Source organism: Malaclemys terrapin, chromosome 4 (genome assembly GCF_027887155.1).
Source record: "Malaclemys terrapin pileata isolate rMalTer1 chromosome 4, rMalTer1.hap1, whole genome shotgun sequence".
NCBI lineage: Eukaryota > Metazoa > Chordata > Testudines > Emydidae > Malaclemys > Malaclemys terrapin.
This window is the reverse complement of record NC_071508.1, coordinates 16,508,967-16,525,234: the sequence shown is the minus strand read 5'-3', so window position 1 is coordinate 16,525,234 and position 16,268 is coordinate 16,508,967. Positions and strand designations below refer to the sequence as shown.

Below are 16,268 nucleotides of genomic sequence, written 5' to 3'. Positions count from 1 at the left end.
GCAGGGAAAGGGACGGCAGTGAGCAGAAAGGGGGAGAGGTGTGGGTGGGAGCGTGGCCTCCCCTCAGAAATACCCTCTACATAATCCGGGCATTCTCCCTTTCCTGCCGTTCCATGGGCTGCGGTCTCGGGGTTTGGAAGCTCAGGGAGAGCCGAGGAAAGTTGTCTAAAAAGCTGAGATTGGGGTGGAGGGGGGAGAAACTGTGACCTTTTTTGGCCAGCAGTGGGGAGGCAAATCGCTTTCCCTGGCAGGTTTCTGATGATCTGACTGAGGTCACCTTGGCCCATCTCTGGCTGGCCATCCGGGTGGGAGTGAAATCGCTCCTGAAAGCCCAGGCAGTGTGAGCCGGCTTTCCTGTTGTCATTGAATCTTGCTGCAGAGTCCCTGGTTCTGTGTGAGCCGACAGCTGAGCGCAGAATGGCTACTGGATTAGCTGGTCTGGCCATCTCGCTGCTGGCGCTCTGTGGTGCCACTCTGGCGGGGTGGTGACATGCAGAGTGCGGAACTCGCTCTGCTGCTGCCCTTCCCCTCTCTAGGTCAGTTGGGACCTCTAGGTGTGACCGTAATAGAAATAATAGTAATATACTTGAATCCTTGCCATGCCATGGGGCTCTAGCCCCTGGTCTGCACTTGGAACTAGCCCCGATGGCAGGTTGGTTTCTAGCAGGGGTTAGCTCCCCTGGTGCAAATCTCTCGTGCAATGCCACTGTGCTGGGCTGGAAATCGGGGCCGGTTCCGGGCACAGACAAGGCCTAAGTAGATCCCACCTGCCCTTTGGTTCTGGCAGCAGGCTGCGTGCGAAGCACCTGTTGTGACCTCATTCGCCAACTTCCCTCTCGCTGTCCTCTCTGCAGTGGAGTACCCCATGCAGCTGCTGCACAGCCCTCCCCCTCCGACGCTGAAGAGACCCGCCGGCTCAGGCCACCTCCAGATGCAGGTACCGTCCCGAATCTGCCGTCCTCCTGGGGACCCAGCATAACCCAGGGATGTGCCTCACTCTTCCCTTCTCCCTGTCTCTCTCCCCCTCCACCAGGAGTCTTCACAGCCACTGAACCTAACGGCCAAACCCAAAAGCTCTGAGCTCTCCAGTGCCTCCAGCTCACCCAGCCTGAAGATGAGCAGCTGCCGATCCCTCACTCCTAACCACGGGGTCACGAGAGACCTTCAATCCAGCCCTCCCAGTCTGCCTCTGGGTAGGTACCCTCAGACATGCTCTCTGCTGGGCGTCCCATGCCTTCATCCCCAGCCTGCTTTGTCGTTCGGGTGTGTCGCTTAGAGAGGAAACACGCTCGTGGGATCCTGGCAGTTCCTCTCCCCATGGGGTGGAGAGAGATGGAGAATCTCTCCCTAGTCCATGGGAGCTGGTCCATTGTTCAGGGACGTGCCTGCTCTGATGTTCAGGACGGTTCTGGGGAAAGCAAGATGGGTGACTCTCTTTGGGAGAAACCAAGAGTCTGTGCTGGTGCTGGGAGATGGAAGGGTCCCTAGGCAGCCTTCTCAAACCCCACCCACCCAAAGAGAGATCCAGGTTGGAAGAAGAAATGTGCTCCCCGCCCAGGGGAAGAAGAAAACCACCTACAGGGAAGAAGCATTGCTGTGGGGGGAAGCAAGCTTTCTGATTTGAACCCTCTGCTTCCCTTGCTCGATGCTAATAGGGAATGTGTTGGCAATAAGAAACTAGAGGCTCTAGATGTCTCTTAGCTAGATGCATGGCTCCTATGGCTGGGAGTAACCCCTTCTTTCTTGGGGGTATGGGGCCTATGCAAGGACGAGGTGCTGGCTGTGACGTATTCTGCACTGGGTGGTTTATCCTCAGGATTTCTGGGAGAGGGGGACGCCATCACTAAAGCGCTCCAGGATGCACGGCAGCTCCTGCACTGCCATAGCGGGGCGACGGAGAGCTCTCTGAATAATCCCTACCGGAAGGTGAGAGACACTGGGACTGGGAGTGCCGCGGGGCTGGTCCCTGATTGAATGGGGAGATCTGAGAGGAGCCAGAGAGCGCAGAGAGCCCAAGGATTCTCAGCGGGAGGGTGTGAATGGATATAAAGGGGGGGCCTTAGGGGAAGAGCCCTATAGAATGTAATAGAAAATCCCTTTTCTATAGGTTCCTTCAGACCATCTTATAGAATTGTCTCCAGGCTGTAGCATTCTGTAGGTTTGTTGAGAAACACCCTCTTGAGAAAGGACTGCATCCCTTACGAAACCCTATTGAGGTTCCGAGGCGTTTCTGCAGAGTGTTATTGGTTGTCTCTCCTGTTATACTGTATAGGTCCCTTTTCCATAAGGGCACTGGGGGTTGGGGGTGGATTGCATCCTCCCCAGGTAGATGATGCTGAGTGTGGTGTATACTGGAGACCTGGGGAGTGGATTTCAGGGACTGTCTACCACACACTAGAACTCAGGCAATCCTGTCTGAAACTCGTCCCTGTGTTGTGCACATGGCTGAAGTCCTTGCCTGACAGAGTTACCCAGCCAAGAGCTGCTAGGTGGATTGCCTGCCCGTGAGACGAGGAAGTGCTGGAAGCCCATGGGGGATGGTTCATTGCCGGTCACTCTGCCACCAGTGACCTGACTTGTGTTGGTAACTGGCCGTAACTTCTGCTCTCCGCGGGCCTGCAGGACCAAATGGGCTTGGATTCCTCGCCCACGAAGGAGCGGATGGAGGAGACGTGCATGCACAGACTGGACGAGTCCATGTTAACCTGCGATATGGATGGTAAGGACATATTCTCTGTGTGAGGCTTTCTCCAAAGCCAACTCTGGGCCTGATCCTGAGAGGTGCTAAGCACTTTGGACGTCCATTGAAGGGGAGATTCCCTGGGGCTGGTCTGAATGGGAGAAAATGCATCACTTTTCCTTCTTCTCTTTCCTTCTGTTCTTCTCTTATTTTTTCCTTTTCCATTCTTCCCCCACCCCTTCTTCTTTCTTGACCTGGCTACCTAGCCCTGTGTCTCTCTTTGGGTTGCGCTACATGAGTTGAAATAAACAGCCAGAAGAGAATAGCAAAGACCTAATATAAGGGAAGTGCTTATTTGAGATGGTGGGAATTTCATTTGTGGTCACTCAGTTGACTTCCTGCAGCCCTGCTCTGCTGTTCTCCCCAGCTGATGGGGACGCTCAATGTTACAGCTAAATTAGCACTTTCTGTATTTATATGGCGCTGTCGATACAGAGTGAACATGTGATGCTCCAGGGCATGGGAAGCTATGAGGAGAGGAGGCAGGCAATCAGGGAAGGCCACACTAACCACTTTTGGCTGGGCCATCCCCCAGAGGTCTCAGAAGGGGCAGTAGAAACGTGGCATCTTGCACCATGGCGTAGTTCACTTAATTCCACTTTATTTTGCTTGGTTTCATCTTCATTAAAAAAACTAAAAAGTCAATTTGTGATCCTTTTGGTCAAAGCCCGTTAGTTACTATGGAGACAATGATGTCCTGAAGGTGGGTGGAGCTGGGTGTCATCCACAAGGGTGGCATAAAGTCTATGAGAAAAAGCTAGATTGAGGCAGGGGCCATCAGGGAGCGGGTTATGGCTCCTTGATTCTGGGGGTGGTCTGCACCACGGGATCTCTATGCCAACAGAGAATCAACGGAGCATAGCTGCACCCTAACGCCGCCCGCATGGCCCCTACGCCCACGGGTGCAGGAGCTGCTGCTATGGGCTTATGATAGACAGGAGTCAGTCCCTGCTCTTGTCCTCAGCTGGCCAGCTACAGCCAAATCCTGGCTCTTGATTGGTCCAACAGAGCCAGCAGGAGGGAAGGTGGCCTGAGGGATGGGCCATGGCTTGGGAAGCCGGCATTTGAGGGTCTCTGGCCCCACAAGTGGGGTGGCCGAGTGCCTGTGCGTGGACTGACTTTGACTAATGCAAGTGATGGACTAAAAGTCCTGGCACGAGACGTGCACAGTACAGACAGGCTGTTCACGCTGCTCTCACCTCCACCTCTGCTGCGGCACCTCCGTCCGGACAGGCAGCTCCCCTTTGCTGTTCTAGTCTGGGCCCCCTCCCCCAGTGCAGCTGAGGCCCCTCGGTGTGGATGCTAAGCCTTCCCTAAAGGCAAAGGGGCTACACGTCGACTGGGGACTGAGCTGAGACCCAGCCAGTTCCCTTAGGCCGGACTTCCCCAAAGCGCCCGTTAGCTGTGCATGCCCCAGCTTCTGAGTGCCTGACAGGAGACACCCAGAGCCTGCTTTTCAGAAGGGCTGAGCACTCCAGTGAAAGATAAGGGGAGCTGCAAGTGTTCAGCACCCCTGAAAAATCAGGCTCCTAGAGACTGGAGATTTATTTTTCCAGAGGGTCTGAGAACCCACCACCTGGAAGCAACTGGTTCCTCGTGCCTTTGAAAACCAAGCCCAGGATTTGTCCCGTCGGGCTGCTAAAAATGGAGGCTCCAAGGATTTGAGCCTCAGTCTCTATGGTGAGAATCCAGTGCAGCATATCCCTACGCCATCAAGCGCCCCTTATTCTTATGTGGAAAACCCCCTTGCAGGGGAGACTCTTATCACCTTGGTCACCGTTTTGTATCTTGTGTTTGGTCCTCCCTTTCCCTGTCTTTTAACTGGCTCTTCCTTGTGCCCCTAACAGGCTCACGACACTTCCCCGAGTCCAGGAACAACAACCACATAAAGCGGCCCATGAATGCTTTCATGGTGTGGGCCAAGGACGAGAGGCGGAAGATTTTGCAGGCCTTCCCGGACATGCACAACTCCAGTATCAGCAAGATCCTGGGTGAGCGTCCCGCAAGCAAGCGGGGGTGGGGTGGGCTTGCCCTGCTGTGCTATTCCCAATGACATGGAATCTGCCAAGCTGTTTTGCTGATCCATGCAGCCATCAGCCACTGCCTATTGCTAATGCCATGCTGCTGTATGGCCAAGGGGCTCTGAGCTAAGCTGAAATGACAGAAGCAACCCCCTCCTCTCTCCGGGGACAGCTTGTTGCAAGAGTCTGGAGCCTCCAAACTGGTACATGGATGCACTGACCGGCAAAGCAGCAGGGCCATAAAAACAAACCATTCTGCACCAAGAGGAGGAAGGAAAGGCTGGTGCTCAATATCACTTCACAGCCAGGACCGCGCTTTTGAGTGTGTCTCCCCAAAGTCGGCCTCTCCAGCAGCACAGTGCCCCTTGGCACCGCATTGGGTCATGGGGCTGTGCATTGTTTTGCGGGGGAAAGCACCGTTTTCTGCAGTACTTGGTGCTTTCCCTTGATGCCAACCATCAACCAGGCCTAAATGTGCTTAGCGTGTGAGCTCTGAGGTTCAGAGCCCAGGGTGGTTCCTGGCTATGGAAAGAGGGTTGGTAGTGAGGAGATAGCCTTGTCTTTTGAAGATTATCTGTCCATCCTTATCTGATCTTTTCTGAGCTTATCTAAGCATGTCTCAGCTGGGGTGAGAGGGAGATAAGACACCAATGAGATGCACTGGTATCTGATATGATTTGACTAGTGGAGAAGCATTAGAGCTGTGGGAATGAGCTAATACTGCAGAGGAGAAAGCTTCCCGGGTGGAGAGGTCAGTGGTGGGACATGATGGCGAGCAGCAGGTTTTTATTTCCCCGGTGTCCGAGCTGGAATCAGAATGGCAGGTGTTGGCCAGCTAGGGTCTAGCTCACTTTGACAATGATCCACGGTGAAGGATAGCTCAGGATGTTTCTCATACCAGCTGGGCTTTCCCCCAGCCCCGTTGGTTGATGGATTGTAATCTCAGCTCCGCAGCCTGAATGTTCCTTCCAGGGTGGATTTGATTTAAATCATGATTTAAATCACTAGTCAGGAAGACTCGATTTAATCATGGTTTTCTACATAAATGTGCATTCTTGATGGCTGTTATAACCTTAATACATATTCTTCCCAACTCACAGATAGATAGATGTAGGGTTCATTTTTAGAAGGTACACACTATACATTTTTAACGTGATTTATTTTGTAAACTTTTCAGATTAGTTTTACAGCTATATCAGAAAATGAACGATTGTTTGGTTATTTCATTTACCAAAGGTAATTGAAGCAGATATTTACGAAGTCATTGGGAGGTGAACTATCTCCAATTCAGCATTAATCATTAATATTTGGAGGATTTGCTTGCCGTGCTGTATTAGGAGGGGAACATCACCAGACAGACATTTAAAGTGTTTTATTTAACTAAAACAACAACGTTATGTATTTTGGATTCTTTTCTTCAACAGCAAACATATAATATTTTAACAAAACAAGCATATGATTTTTTGAATTTAATTAAACATTCAAGTTTTTTAAAATCAGGTTTGTTTTTGTTAAAATTGTTTTTAACTAAAATAGTTAAAAGAAATATTAAAAAAAAAATATTAAATCTACTATGTCAGCCAGGTCAACATGAGAATCTTAAAATATTGGTTTCTGCAGCTAACTCAGTCGTCTTCACCTTCTTTTTCCTGTTTGTTCATAATCTGGAAAAGAAAAACAAGCTTTCCTGCTTTTTCAGGTCCCAAACCATTTCTCAATTTGGAATGAATTAGTCCAAAGGAAGAAAATATTCTTTCCACACCAGCAGAAGAAGCTGTTGCTGTTAAAAGTGAAATTATCACTTCAACAGTCTCTGAATCCAAGTGCTTAAGTGATTTCTACCAGTTCACTGGTATGACTTTCTTTAAAACATCATCAGCAAACATATATTTTATTTGAATGGTTCTTATTCCCAAACTGGGTCTCTTTTACGGCCTGCTGCCATTATAGGTTTTCCTTTCTAGTGAGAGAATGGTATGGTAGATCTCAAATCAATGAAGGCTACACTCAGAAAGACCTCAAGACTTCTGGAATATGCCGCTCAAACAATTTCACTTTTGTTTCTACTGCCTGTCCCTCCCTTCTCACATTTATCTCCAGACTTCTCCTTGTCCAGATCTATTCCGTCCCCAACAATCTTCTATTTATTAAACTTTCTAAAATTTTGCACTTTTAGAGAGAGGTAAGGGATTGACTCCGTGTACACAAATTTGCAGAGGGACAGTAGGGTTGAGGTTTGTTATTTCTCACCTCTGTGTATTATTTATTTATTTAAAAACATTTTTGCTGTTAACACGCATGTTATCTCTGGAGACACAAATCCACAGTTTGAGAACTGCAAAACTAAGCATCTCTGATGGTATCTTCTAGACTGAGCACTGAGTCCCATTGAGTAGATAGAAAGATTAATCTAAATAATCTATACAGAAGCCCCTGGAGCCCCATAAATTTGGGTCCCTAATCCATGAACTATTGGAACTCATTTACAAAACTTTTCTTAAACATTACATGAATATATTGTCTCATACTATAGAATTAGAATTTATAATCCCTATTCCATGATGAGATATCTTTGAGCTATAATGTATCTTAATTAAAATGATCTTTAGATAGGTTTTTTCCTCAAAAAGCATTTTATCAAAAAAATCCGATTTAAATTAAAAAAATCTGTTGTGTTTTTTAAATCATTGATTTTTATCCACCCTGGTTCGCTCCTTCCCCCACTCTTCTTTCAGATGATCCTCTGTGTCACAAGCTAGAAACCAGAACCCAGATCAAATCCTGGCTCTAGTCAGATGGGAGGCCAGGGGTCAGAGAACTGGCCGTGAAAATGCAGCTATAAAAGGAAGCTTCTTCCCTGGTGGTCTATGGCATGGGGCTCATGAAAGTGATGGGCTAATAGCACAAGCAAACTTCCCCCACCCAGCTCTGCCCATGTACCTAATTCCCGATCTGCTCCAACCCTGCTAGTCCAGTCCTGAGTCCCCCAACCGCTCTGCCAGTGCATCTCCTTCCAGGCCAGCCAGACACCTGCTGCCTTGCCAATGCACCTGAACCTTGGCCAGCCATTCCCCTGCTGTGAAGCTGCAGAATTCCCCCTGGACTGAGACAAACAGGGACAATTCTTGTGATGTGCATGTGGGAAATGTCTATTAGAGCATAGTCTGATACCACCAAATTCATCGCACTTGTGGCATAAGCATGATGTGACCTCCCCTCCCCAACAAATCCAGAGGTGAAGGGCAGGCCTGTTTACACCTGGCACTGTGCGCTTCAGTTTTAATTCAAATAATATTTTGCCATTACAGCGCCTTTCATCGGAACATCTGAAAGCGCTTTACGTGCATTAAGCCTGACCCTGTTCCACAGAGGGAGGAAACTTATCCAACCTGCAGAGGGGCTGGGTGCTGCTGTCTGATCCCGCTGAAGTTAGAGGGATCTCAGAGCAGTCAGCCCCTAAGTGACCTCCCCAAGATCATAACACTGTCAGAGCTGGGAAATAGAACCCAGGAGTCCTGACGCTCAGTGCCCTGCTCTGAACCACACTCTCCTCCCAGAGCTGGGAACAGAACCCAGGAGTCCTGACTCCCAGAGCCCGTCACCAACCAAGAGGTGACAGCAATAAGATCTTACCTTTCTAGAATATTGTAACGACTCTCTCTACATTAGGGTTCAGTCCTGAGCTTTTCCTGTCACCGTGTCTTGTTTTACAATTTTAAGTGTTGGGGGTAAATATTTCATATAGATTTTATATCACATGAGTGTCTGTCAGACCCTCACACCCTTTCTTCTGCTCCGTGTATCAACCCCCCTGGGCTATAGCATTCTGCAAAGGCCTCCAACTCACCTCACCATGCTCCCCGCGCCGTGGTCTCATGTTGAATTGCTCTGTCCTAGCTTCGGTAGGCTTGCTATTTAAAGCCTCTGGTGTGGTCTGTGAGGAGTCCATCCAGACTGTTAGTAACGAGTGTGCATTAGCACAATGCAGGGGTTTGTGGGTTACCCTCAGTGCATGCTTTTAATTTGGTCTCTTGCGCCTTTTAGCAGCTCTGCAATGAACAAAGCTTCTCCCTCTGAAGAATCACTATGTTAGGATCTGATCTGTTACTTATGGCAACCCACAGCGTTTGAGGGGGGGTGTCAGGAACGGCCACGTTGTGGTGTGCTGGCTGCTAATGTAATTATGTAGCTTTAAATAACTGGTGAGGTTCTTGTTTTGGGAGCCTGTGTTCATTTCTGCACATTTAGCAGAGGTGGAAAAGACTAGTGGTGGGTATCTTTGTAACCAGAGGCATGGAGCTGATACACCTCTACCCCGATATAACACTGTCCTTGGGAGCCAAAAAATCTTACCGCGTTATAGGTGAAACCGCGTTATATCGAACTTGCTTTGATCCGCCGGAGTGCGCAGCCCCGCCTCCCCCGAGCACTGTTTTACCACGTTATATCCGAATTCGTGTTATATCAGGGTAGAGGTGTACTTGCCCAAGCTGTGGTTGTCCATGTGTATCTTCCGGATGCATGGCTGGTCCTGGCAATCTATGCATAAGATACTTCTATGGGAGTGTTTTAACACCCCTGTGCCTCATTTTCCCATTGGTATAATATTTCCCTACTGCACAGGGTGGGTGTTGGGTTTAAGTGCTTTGAGATCTTTGGGTAAAACATGCCATGCCATTGGTTGGTAATCTGAACAAATGTGACATGCGTTTGCAGGCTTTTTACTCTAATATACGGAGTGACAGACCGTCAGTGCTATGCTGTTTGCACAACTAGGGGCTACTCCCAAAACACTTGTTCTCCTGCATATTTCAGAACTGATCTATGCTGGATTCTCCCTTGCCCTATGCCTTGTACCATCATTTACACCAGTACAAAGGACTTGGATTGGAAAGCTCCCAGTTTGCACTTGTGCAAATGACTCTACAGGCAACAGAGATCTGGACCCATCCTTTTTGAACCCTACTATTGCTTTTTGACATGAAATGTAAGAGCAGAGGCAGAGGTAGAGATGGTTTGAGTGTTTTCCAGCTGGCGGGTGTGTTGCTCCATCCACTGAGTGGGACAGACTGGGGTTGTGAAGCCATAGAACCTGGGTTCTGTCTCCTGTGAGTGGCTTAGCTGTCAGCTGTTTTTCACTGCCTTGCAGCTGTGGATTGGTTAGACCGGACAGACAGTAGTCTTCCAGGACAGTGTGAGGTTCATATCGCTGGAAGGGAGAGTTTGCTGTTCCCCCAATCCCTGGCAGTTGTGGTAGTAGGGAGAGCTGGGTGGAGTGTAAAAGGCCTGCTTGCTTCCTGTGATTGAAGGTGGTGCCCTGGGCTCCTGGGGCAGGAGAGAAAGGACGAGTCTGAGACTGTACTTTGCCGGGAGCGTGGAACCCCTACGCTGATCTTATTCTTTAGACTTGGTCGCGGTGCGGCAGGTGAGAGCTAAGCTCCTGGGCAGGCTAGCTGTGCATGTCTGTGTATTCAGAGCATCCGTGGCACGATGGACATGAAAGCATCTGGGACAAAGGGGAGGGAGAAAGAAGAGGCATCAGATGTAAGGTTTGATTTTGTCTAGCTCGGAGCAGGGGTCTGTCTTGTATCTGAACTGACCCACTTTTACCCTGAGGCCTGATCCAAAGGCCCCCATTAATTTTCTGGGGAGCAGGCCCCGTTCCCCTGACAAAAGTGAGGTTTTTCTCTCCTCCTGCTCCGTCCCCAGACCTGCTGGTTGAGCGTGACCTTCCCTTTCTGTCCGGCCTGCATTCTGTGCACCACTCCCCTCTTTTCCCCGCCTGCCCTGGACCTTGGCAGGGATGACAATAAAGGTCAGCGAGCCCGGGGAATTCGAGTCACATGGCAGGATTGTCTATTTTAGCTGCAGCACCTGCTTGCCATACCTTTTGTGAGGAAAAAGAATCAAAAGCGCAGGACGGAGAGGTGACGCGGAAAGGTCAGCAGCGGGGGGAGGCGTTCTCTTTCACGACAGGTGGACTGGCTGTTAACAATGGCCTGGATAATCACATTTAAATGGGAGCAGGCTCCGTGGAATAGCCCTGCATTCCTCTGTGCCCTTGATATCCTGTGTCCCCTGTGACTACATTGTCCCACGGAGGCTTGGCATACCTCTCAGCACCTGCCAATCAAGGACAATGACCTGCACAAGTCGCTTGAGTTGGGTGACTCCTCTTGTTTTCAGATGTTGTTGTAGGCAAATGACATTTTCTTCCCCTGCCTCCATAACGTCTATTGGATTGTTAGCACAGTAGCTCCTAGAGACCCTGACTGAGGCCTTGTCTACATGGGAAAACTGCGTCAGTTTAATTTAAATGGATTCAGTTACACTGGTGCAAAGTCCTGTGTGGATTCTCTTATTTTGGTTTAACTCAAGCTAGTTAGGAATGGGTTTAAGCTAAATGGAAAAACCCACTCTTCTACCGGAATAAGTGTCCACTTGGGAGTTAGACTCGTATAACCACAGTATACTGGTATAACCAGCAAAACTTTCCCACATAGACAAGACCTCAGTGATGTGCTCAAGGTCACAGGTGGAGGCTGTTGCAGAGCCAGGAATTGAACCCCCATCTCCTGAGTCTCCATCCCAGTGCCTTATCCCTAATGGCAGCCTTCTCCAAAGAAGGTTTTATTTATTTTATTTAGTTGGTTATCTAAACTCGGAACTTCCCAGGAAAGCAGAGATGCTTTATTATACACTGTTAATTTTACAGAGCCAGCAGTGTGCAAGGCACCTCGCAGATGGGAAGTGCTGTGTGCAAAGTATTCTCTCCATTTTACAGATGCAGAAACTGGGGCAGTGGAAAATTATGACTTGCCTAAGGCTCTAGAGGGATTTGGAAATAGAACCCTGGGCTGCCTTGCTCCCAGACTGCTGCTTGGACCACTAGAAGAGGGGGTTTTAAGGAAAGGACTGATACTGTGGCAGGCTAAAGCATTCTGGCTCCTGGATTCTTTTCCAAGCTCTGACACAGACTCACTGTGCAGCCTTGGGCAAATCACTTTCCAGAAGCTCTGTGCCTCAGTTTCCCCATCTGTAAAATGGGGGATATGGACCTACCTTTGAAGAGGATTGGGAGGTTTCATTAATGTTTATGAGGTATTGGGAGCACTCCTGAGGTATTGCTTATCCTGTGTGACACTTTGTTGTTGCTCAAGCTCAGAGGTGGAGAGAAGAAATATCCCTGCTGCTCCTGTTGCTGCTCTGGTAGTTTGGGGAAGATTGTGAGAGTCCTTATCTAATGCCTTCCCCGCTCCACCTGGCCTGTGCAGCTTCAGGAGTGAGGGCTTTAAAGGTGTAACACACTGCTGCAAAATCTGTGCTGCATCAAGTGGCAGGTCACTTGAGTGGATAACAGCCTACTACTGCTATCAGCTAACATGGTTATTCTTCCAGCTCGAATATTAGAGGCCCATGCTATGGCATTGGAGGACCTGGGTTTTGTCCCTAGTGATGGCCACGAATGGTGGGGAGTTTCAAAAGGCAAACATAACAGTTCTGTGAATCTCTCTTCCCAGGGTCCCGGTGGAAATCGATGACGAACCAAGAGAAGCAGCCCTATTACGAGGAGCAGGCCCGGCTGAGCCGGCAGCACCTGGAGAAGTATCCCGACTACAAATACAAGCCGCGGCCAAAGCGCACCTGCATCGTGGAGGGGAAGCGGCTGCGCGTGGGCGAGTACAAGGCGCTGATGAGGAACAGACGGCAAGACACCAGGCAGGGCTACTTGATAGCGTGAGGCTCCCATCTCTTTTGGTCCCCGTATGTCTGCATTTCCGCCTCCTCCCCCCCAGAAAAAGTGCCTTTGTCTGTAGCTGCCAGCTGCTGAATTGCAACGAACGCTGGGGTGGAACACAGGGCATAGCAGTGCTGCGCAGAAGTTTAGGACAGGAAGTGAAGAGCAATACTGCACCCTGTTGAAATCGCAGTGGGGGTTAGATCAGCAGGACATGATTAGCAGTGTCAGTATATGTCCAGGGCATGGGGATCCTTAGGGTCTCCCAGTAATCATTGTGTTACATACTTTGGCCACTAAGAACTTATTTTGGGTGTAGTGTAAAGGATGGAACCCCACATCCTCATACCCTAGAAGCACCAATGGTTGGAAAGGAGACTCTCCATTAGCTGTTAGCAGTTACGGGTTCTATGACACACAGCTGAGCCCATCCAGTATTGATTGGGTAGTGGCACACAGACATGCTAGCCAGTTCATTGCACTGTATCTATCAGTATATACGGTAGCTGAGAGAAAAGCGGTTATTCTATATTGCAAAGGGGCTGGGGGCCAGAAAGACCAGAAGGAAGAGAGACTCCCCAGTAAGGCTGGTCAATAATTTTCCCTCAAACCTGTTTTTAATGGAAAATAAGAGTTTTAAATTATGTGAATTTTTTTACGAAAAGTTTCTGCTTTCCAAGGAAAATTTTGGATTTTTCGTCAAAAAAACGGAACACTTGAAAACTGACATATTTTGGTTCAAAAATGCCACTGTGGTGCCTCATGGGAGATGTAGTTCAGTTTCCCCTGTGAGCTGGGCTCCTTAGCCGGACTACATCTCCCATGAGGCAATTGCCTCCCTCACCATGAGGAGAGACCAGGGTGCCTCATGGCAGATATTGTCCAAACAGGGAACCCAACCTATAGAAGAAAATGGGGTCATGAGACACCAGAACTACAACTCCCATGAGACACCATGGCAGCCTTTCCTAATTGAAATATTTCTGTGTTTGGCCAAAGTATTTCTGTTTTGGGTTTTTCCACTGAAAACTCTAATCTTCTGGTGAAAATTTCAACAAGCCTAATTTTTTGCTTTTCATTTTCATTGGAATTTTCCAAGGGAGGGTGGGAGTCCATTTCCCAACCAGCTCTAATGCCCAGGGACGGTGACTGTGATCTCCTGCTTTGCAGACCCCCGGGCAGTCAGATGCAAGCCTCTTCATCGGATGTCCTGTACCAGAGGCCGGTGGGCATGCAGCTGGCGCCACCGCTGGTGGAGCACTACCTGCCTCGCAGCATGGACCCCAACATGCCCGTCATCGTCAACACGCGCAGCCTCAAGTCGCAAGAGGGTGACGGCGGGGAGGATGGGCACTCGGTGGCGGATGGCGAGATGTACCGGTACAGCGAGGACGAGGACTCCGAGGGCGAGGACAAGAGCGACGGGGAGCTGGTGGTGCTCACAGACTGAGCAGAGGGCGGGGGTGGGGTGGGGTGCGCGCGTGTGTGAAGCGGGGAGCAGCAGCAGATTTTGCAGCGTTCCCCCGTGTGAGGCTGGAACTGAAGACCTGACTGAGTGGGGAGGAGGTGGCAATGGGGGCTTGGGGAGAACTGCCATCACTGCATGGCTCCCTGATCTAGGAAGTGACTAGACTCGGGGGGTCGCTGGCGAACCCCTCTGCGTGCAGAGCTCTGGCCCCCCGAATGGCCTGGCATGCAGGGCTGTGCTGGACGGATATAGTGGTGTGCAGGGGACAATGGGAAGTGTGCGTGCCAACGCACACGGCATGGGGGCAGCCCTTGGCTCATTCGCACGCCCAGAAAGAAGAGGTGCCGGCTCCGCTGTGCAGTGCATCTACCCAAGCAGCAACGGGGATGCTGCTTGGCATGAGCGGGTCCTGGCCACCCAGCTGACGTCTGGATATTTCCTTGTGGCACAGAGGTGGGAGGTGCCTGGCCCCTCAGCATGGGGGCTGAGCAATCCCAAGGCTGTGTAAAAGCTAGCTAAAGGGGGAGGGGATGCAGATCTAGGATGGTGGGGCTGTGAATGTGGGGCGCCTCCCGAGACTCTCCTGCCGTTGAGCTAACAGGACATGTGGGGATGGGGAAAAAGGGCTGGAAAACGTAACCGGCCCCCCACACCCCAGTATTACAAATGCATTTGCCTCTGGGCAGCCCTGGCTCTGCGGGGTTAAATAAGGAAAGACCCCAGGGGCTGGGCAGACCTTTGTCCATTGTCTTTCCCCACTCCCCCATCCCGGCCCTGTTGTGCAGCCAGCCAAGGAGTATCCTCACCTGTTCGGGGCCCTGCCAGCTGCGGGGGCTGCAGCAGCAGCAACACAGTTGCCACCATTCAGCCAGGCTCTCTGGGGCCTTTTCATTTCTCCGAAGCAAATGTCTGGGTGGAACACTTGTTCCTCATTCAGTCCGTGTGCCAGCCCGTCCCGCCCTCGCCTCCCCGCTCCTTCGCTCGGGCCTTTCTTTCTCTCTCTCATTCCCCCCCTTGCTCTCTGAACCCTGCCAGTAAATTCCCATGGAGCCGTTTTTAGCTCTTGACTAGCATGAGTAAGAGCCAAGGTCTCAGAGGAGCCTTTTATCCTCCTGACAGCTCTGGCCCAGTTTGTAAATAAAGCTGCTGCCCGTTTCCTTGCAGCTGCATGGTGGGGCATTCTGTCGCAGGGGGCTCAGCTCCTGGCATGGGATGGGCACGGAGCCCCAGCCTGTCCCAGCAGCACGGCATTGGCTACCGGTGCCTGTACCAGACGGGGACCCTTGGGTTGGGATTCCCCTGCGGCTCCCCCCCCGTTGGCTACTACACCTGTGTTGTTCTTGCGGGTCTCCTACAGCTTTGCAAATCCAGTTGAGCCAACAGACTTTGCCAGCCACTGTCACAACCGAACGTGCCAGCTGTGCTCCCTTCACCTCCCCAAGCAAATCCTCCTGGGTGGAGTGTGCATGGGACAGGCTACGCCTCAAGGCTGGAAACCAGGTCCCAGCATGGGACCCTGGCTCTCCCTGGTGGCAGGAGCCGAAACAGCATCCAAGACAAGCCAACAGCCCACAGGCAGGGAGCTAGTCCTGGCTTGCAGGAAGGAGAGGTCCATTCTGACAGCTGGGGTCCTCCTCACCTGCAGATTCCTTTCCCTAGCATGGCTCAGGCTGCAGTGGGAGTGAAGAACCCCAACAGCTCAGGTGGCTGCTAACAGCGAGAGCTGCTGGACGTCCCCCTGGCCTGTGCTGGGGACGGCGGCGAGGGGAGGTGGTCCTCTGCAGGTGCTTATGTTCTCCACCCCTTCCCTGATCTGACCTTAGTGCTGCTTGGCTGCTGTGCAAAGATTCCCCCTCCGGTTGTCTGGATCATGTTATGGGAGGGGTTTTTTGCTTTGCGTACAAACCTCCGGACACTGGCGCCCCAGCTGGTGGCTGCTAGAGGAGTGCAGCCTGGGGGCTTGCTAGGGAACACGCGGCCCGTGGAGAAGAGCTGCCCAAGGTTGCTTCAGTGTAACTGGTTTCCTGTATGGAGCGACTACTGACCCAGGCAGGCCTGGGTTAGATGGGGTGAGTCCCTGAATCTCCGGGGTAGACATGGCAACAACTGGCTGGCCTGATTTGTTGGCTCGATCTTGCATCTAGTTTAAGAAGTGTGCACCAGCGCCTCAGATGGTCTAAATCAGCATCGCTGTACTGAAGCCGATGGACTTCTGCTGATTTACACCAGGTGAGGATCTGGCTCTCTTTCTTCTTCTTTTCTCACCTGCTGCTGTCACCTATACGCAGCACTCCCCTTGTG

General features: G+C 50.8%; 1 protein-coding gene across 5 annotated transcripts in view; it reads left to right on the top strand.

Moving 5' to 3' along the window:
* The window catches only part of SOX13 (SRY-box transcription factor 13), an 86,168-nt gene extending 72,125 nt beyond the window's left edge, over positions 1-14,043 (top strand). For 4 of the 5 annotated variants that reach the window (XM_054028254.1, XM_054028253.1, XM_054028252.1 and 1 more), the window contains 7 exons: positions 855-937; positions 1,034-1,193; positions 1,817-1,926; positions 2,623-2,719; positions 4,588-4,731; positions 12,282-12,498; positions 13,670-14,043. In XM_054028254.1, coding sequence (XP_053884229.1) covers positions 855-937; positions 1,034-1,193; positions 1,817-1,926; positions 2,623-2,719; positions 4,588-4,731; positions 12,282-12,498; positions 13,670-13,949 — 1,091 coding nt within the window. In that variant the 3' untranslated portion in view covers positions 13,950-14,043. The remainder of the gene's footprint in view (positions 1-854; positions 938-1,033; positions 1,194-1,816; positions 1,927-2,622; positions 2,720-4,587; positions 4,732-12,281; positions 12,499-13,669) is intronic. The other variant, XM_054028255.1, reaches the window with a different exon arrangement.
* Positions 14,044-16,268: the final 2,225 nt, after the last annotated feature.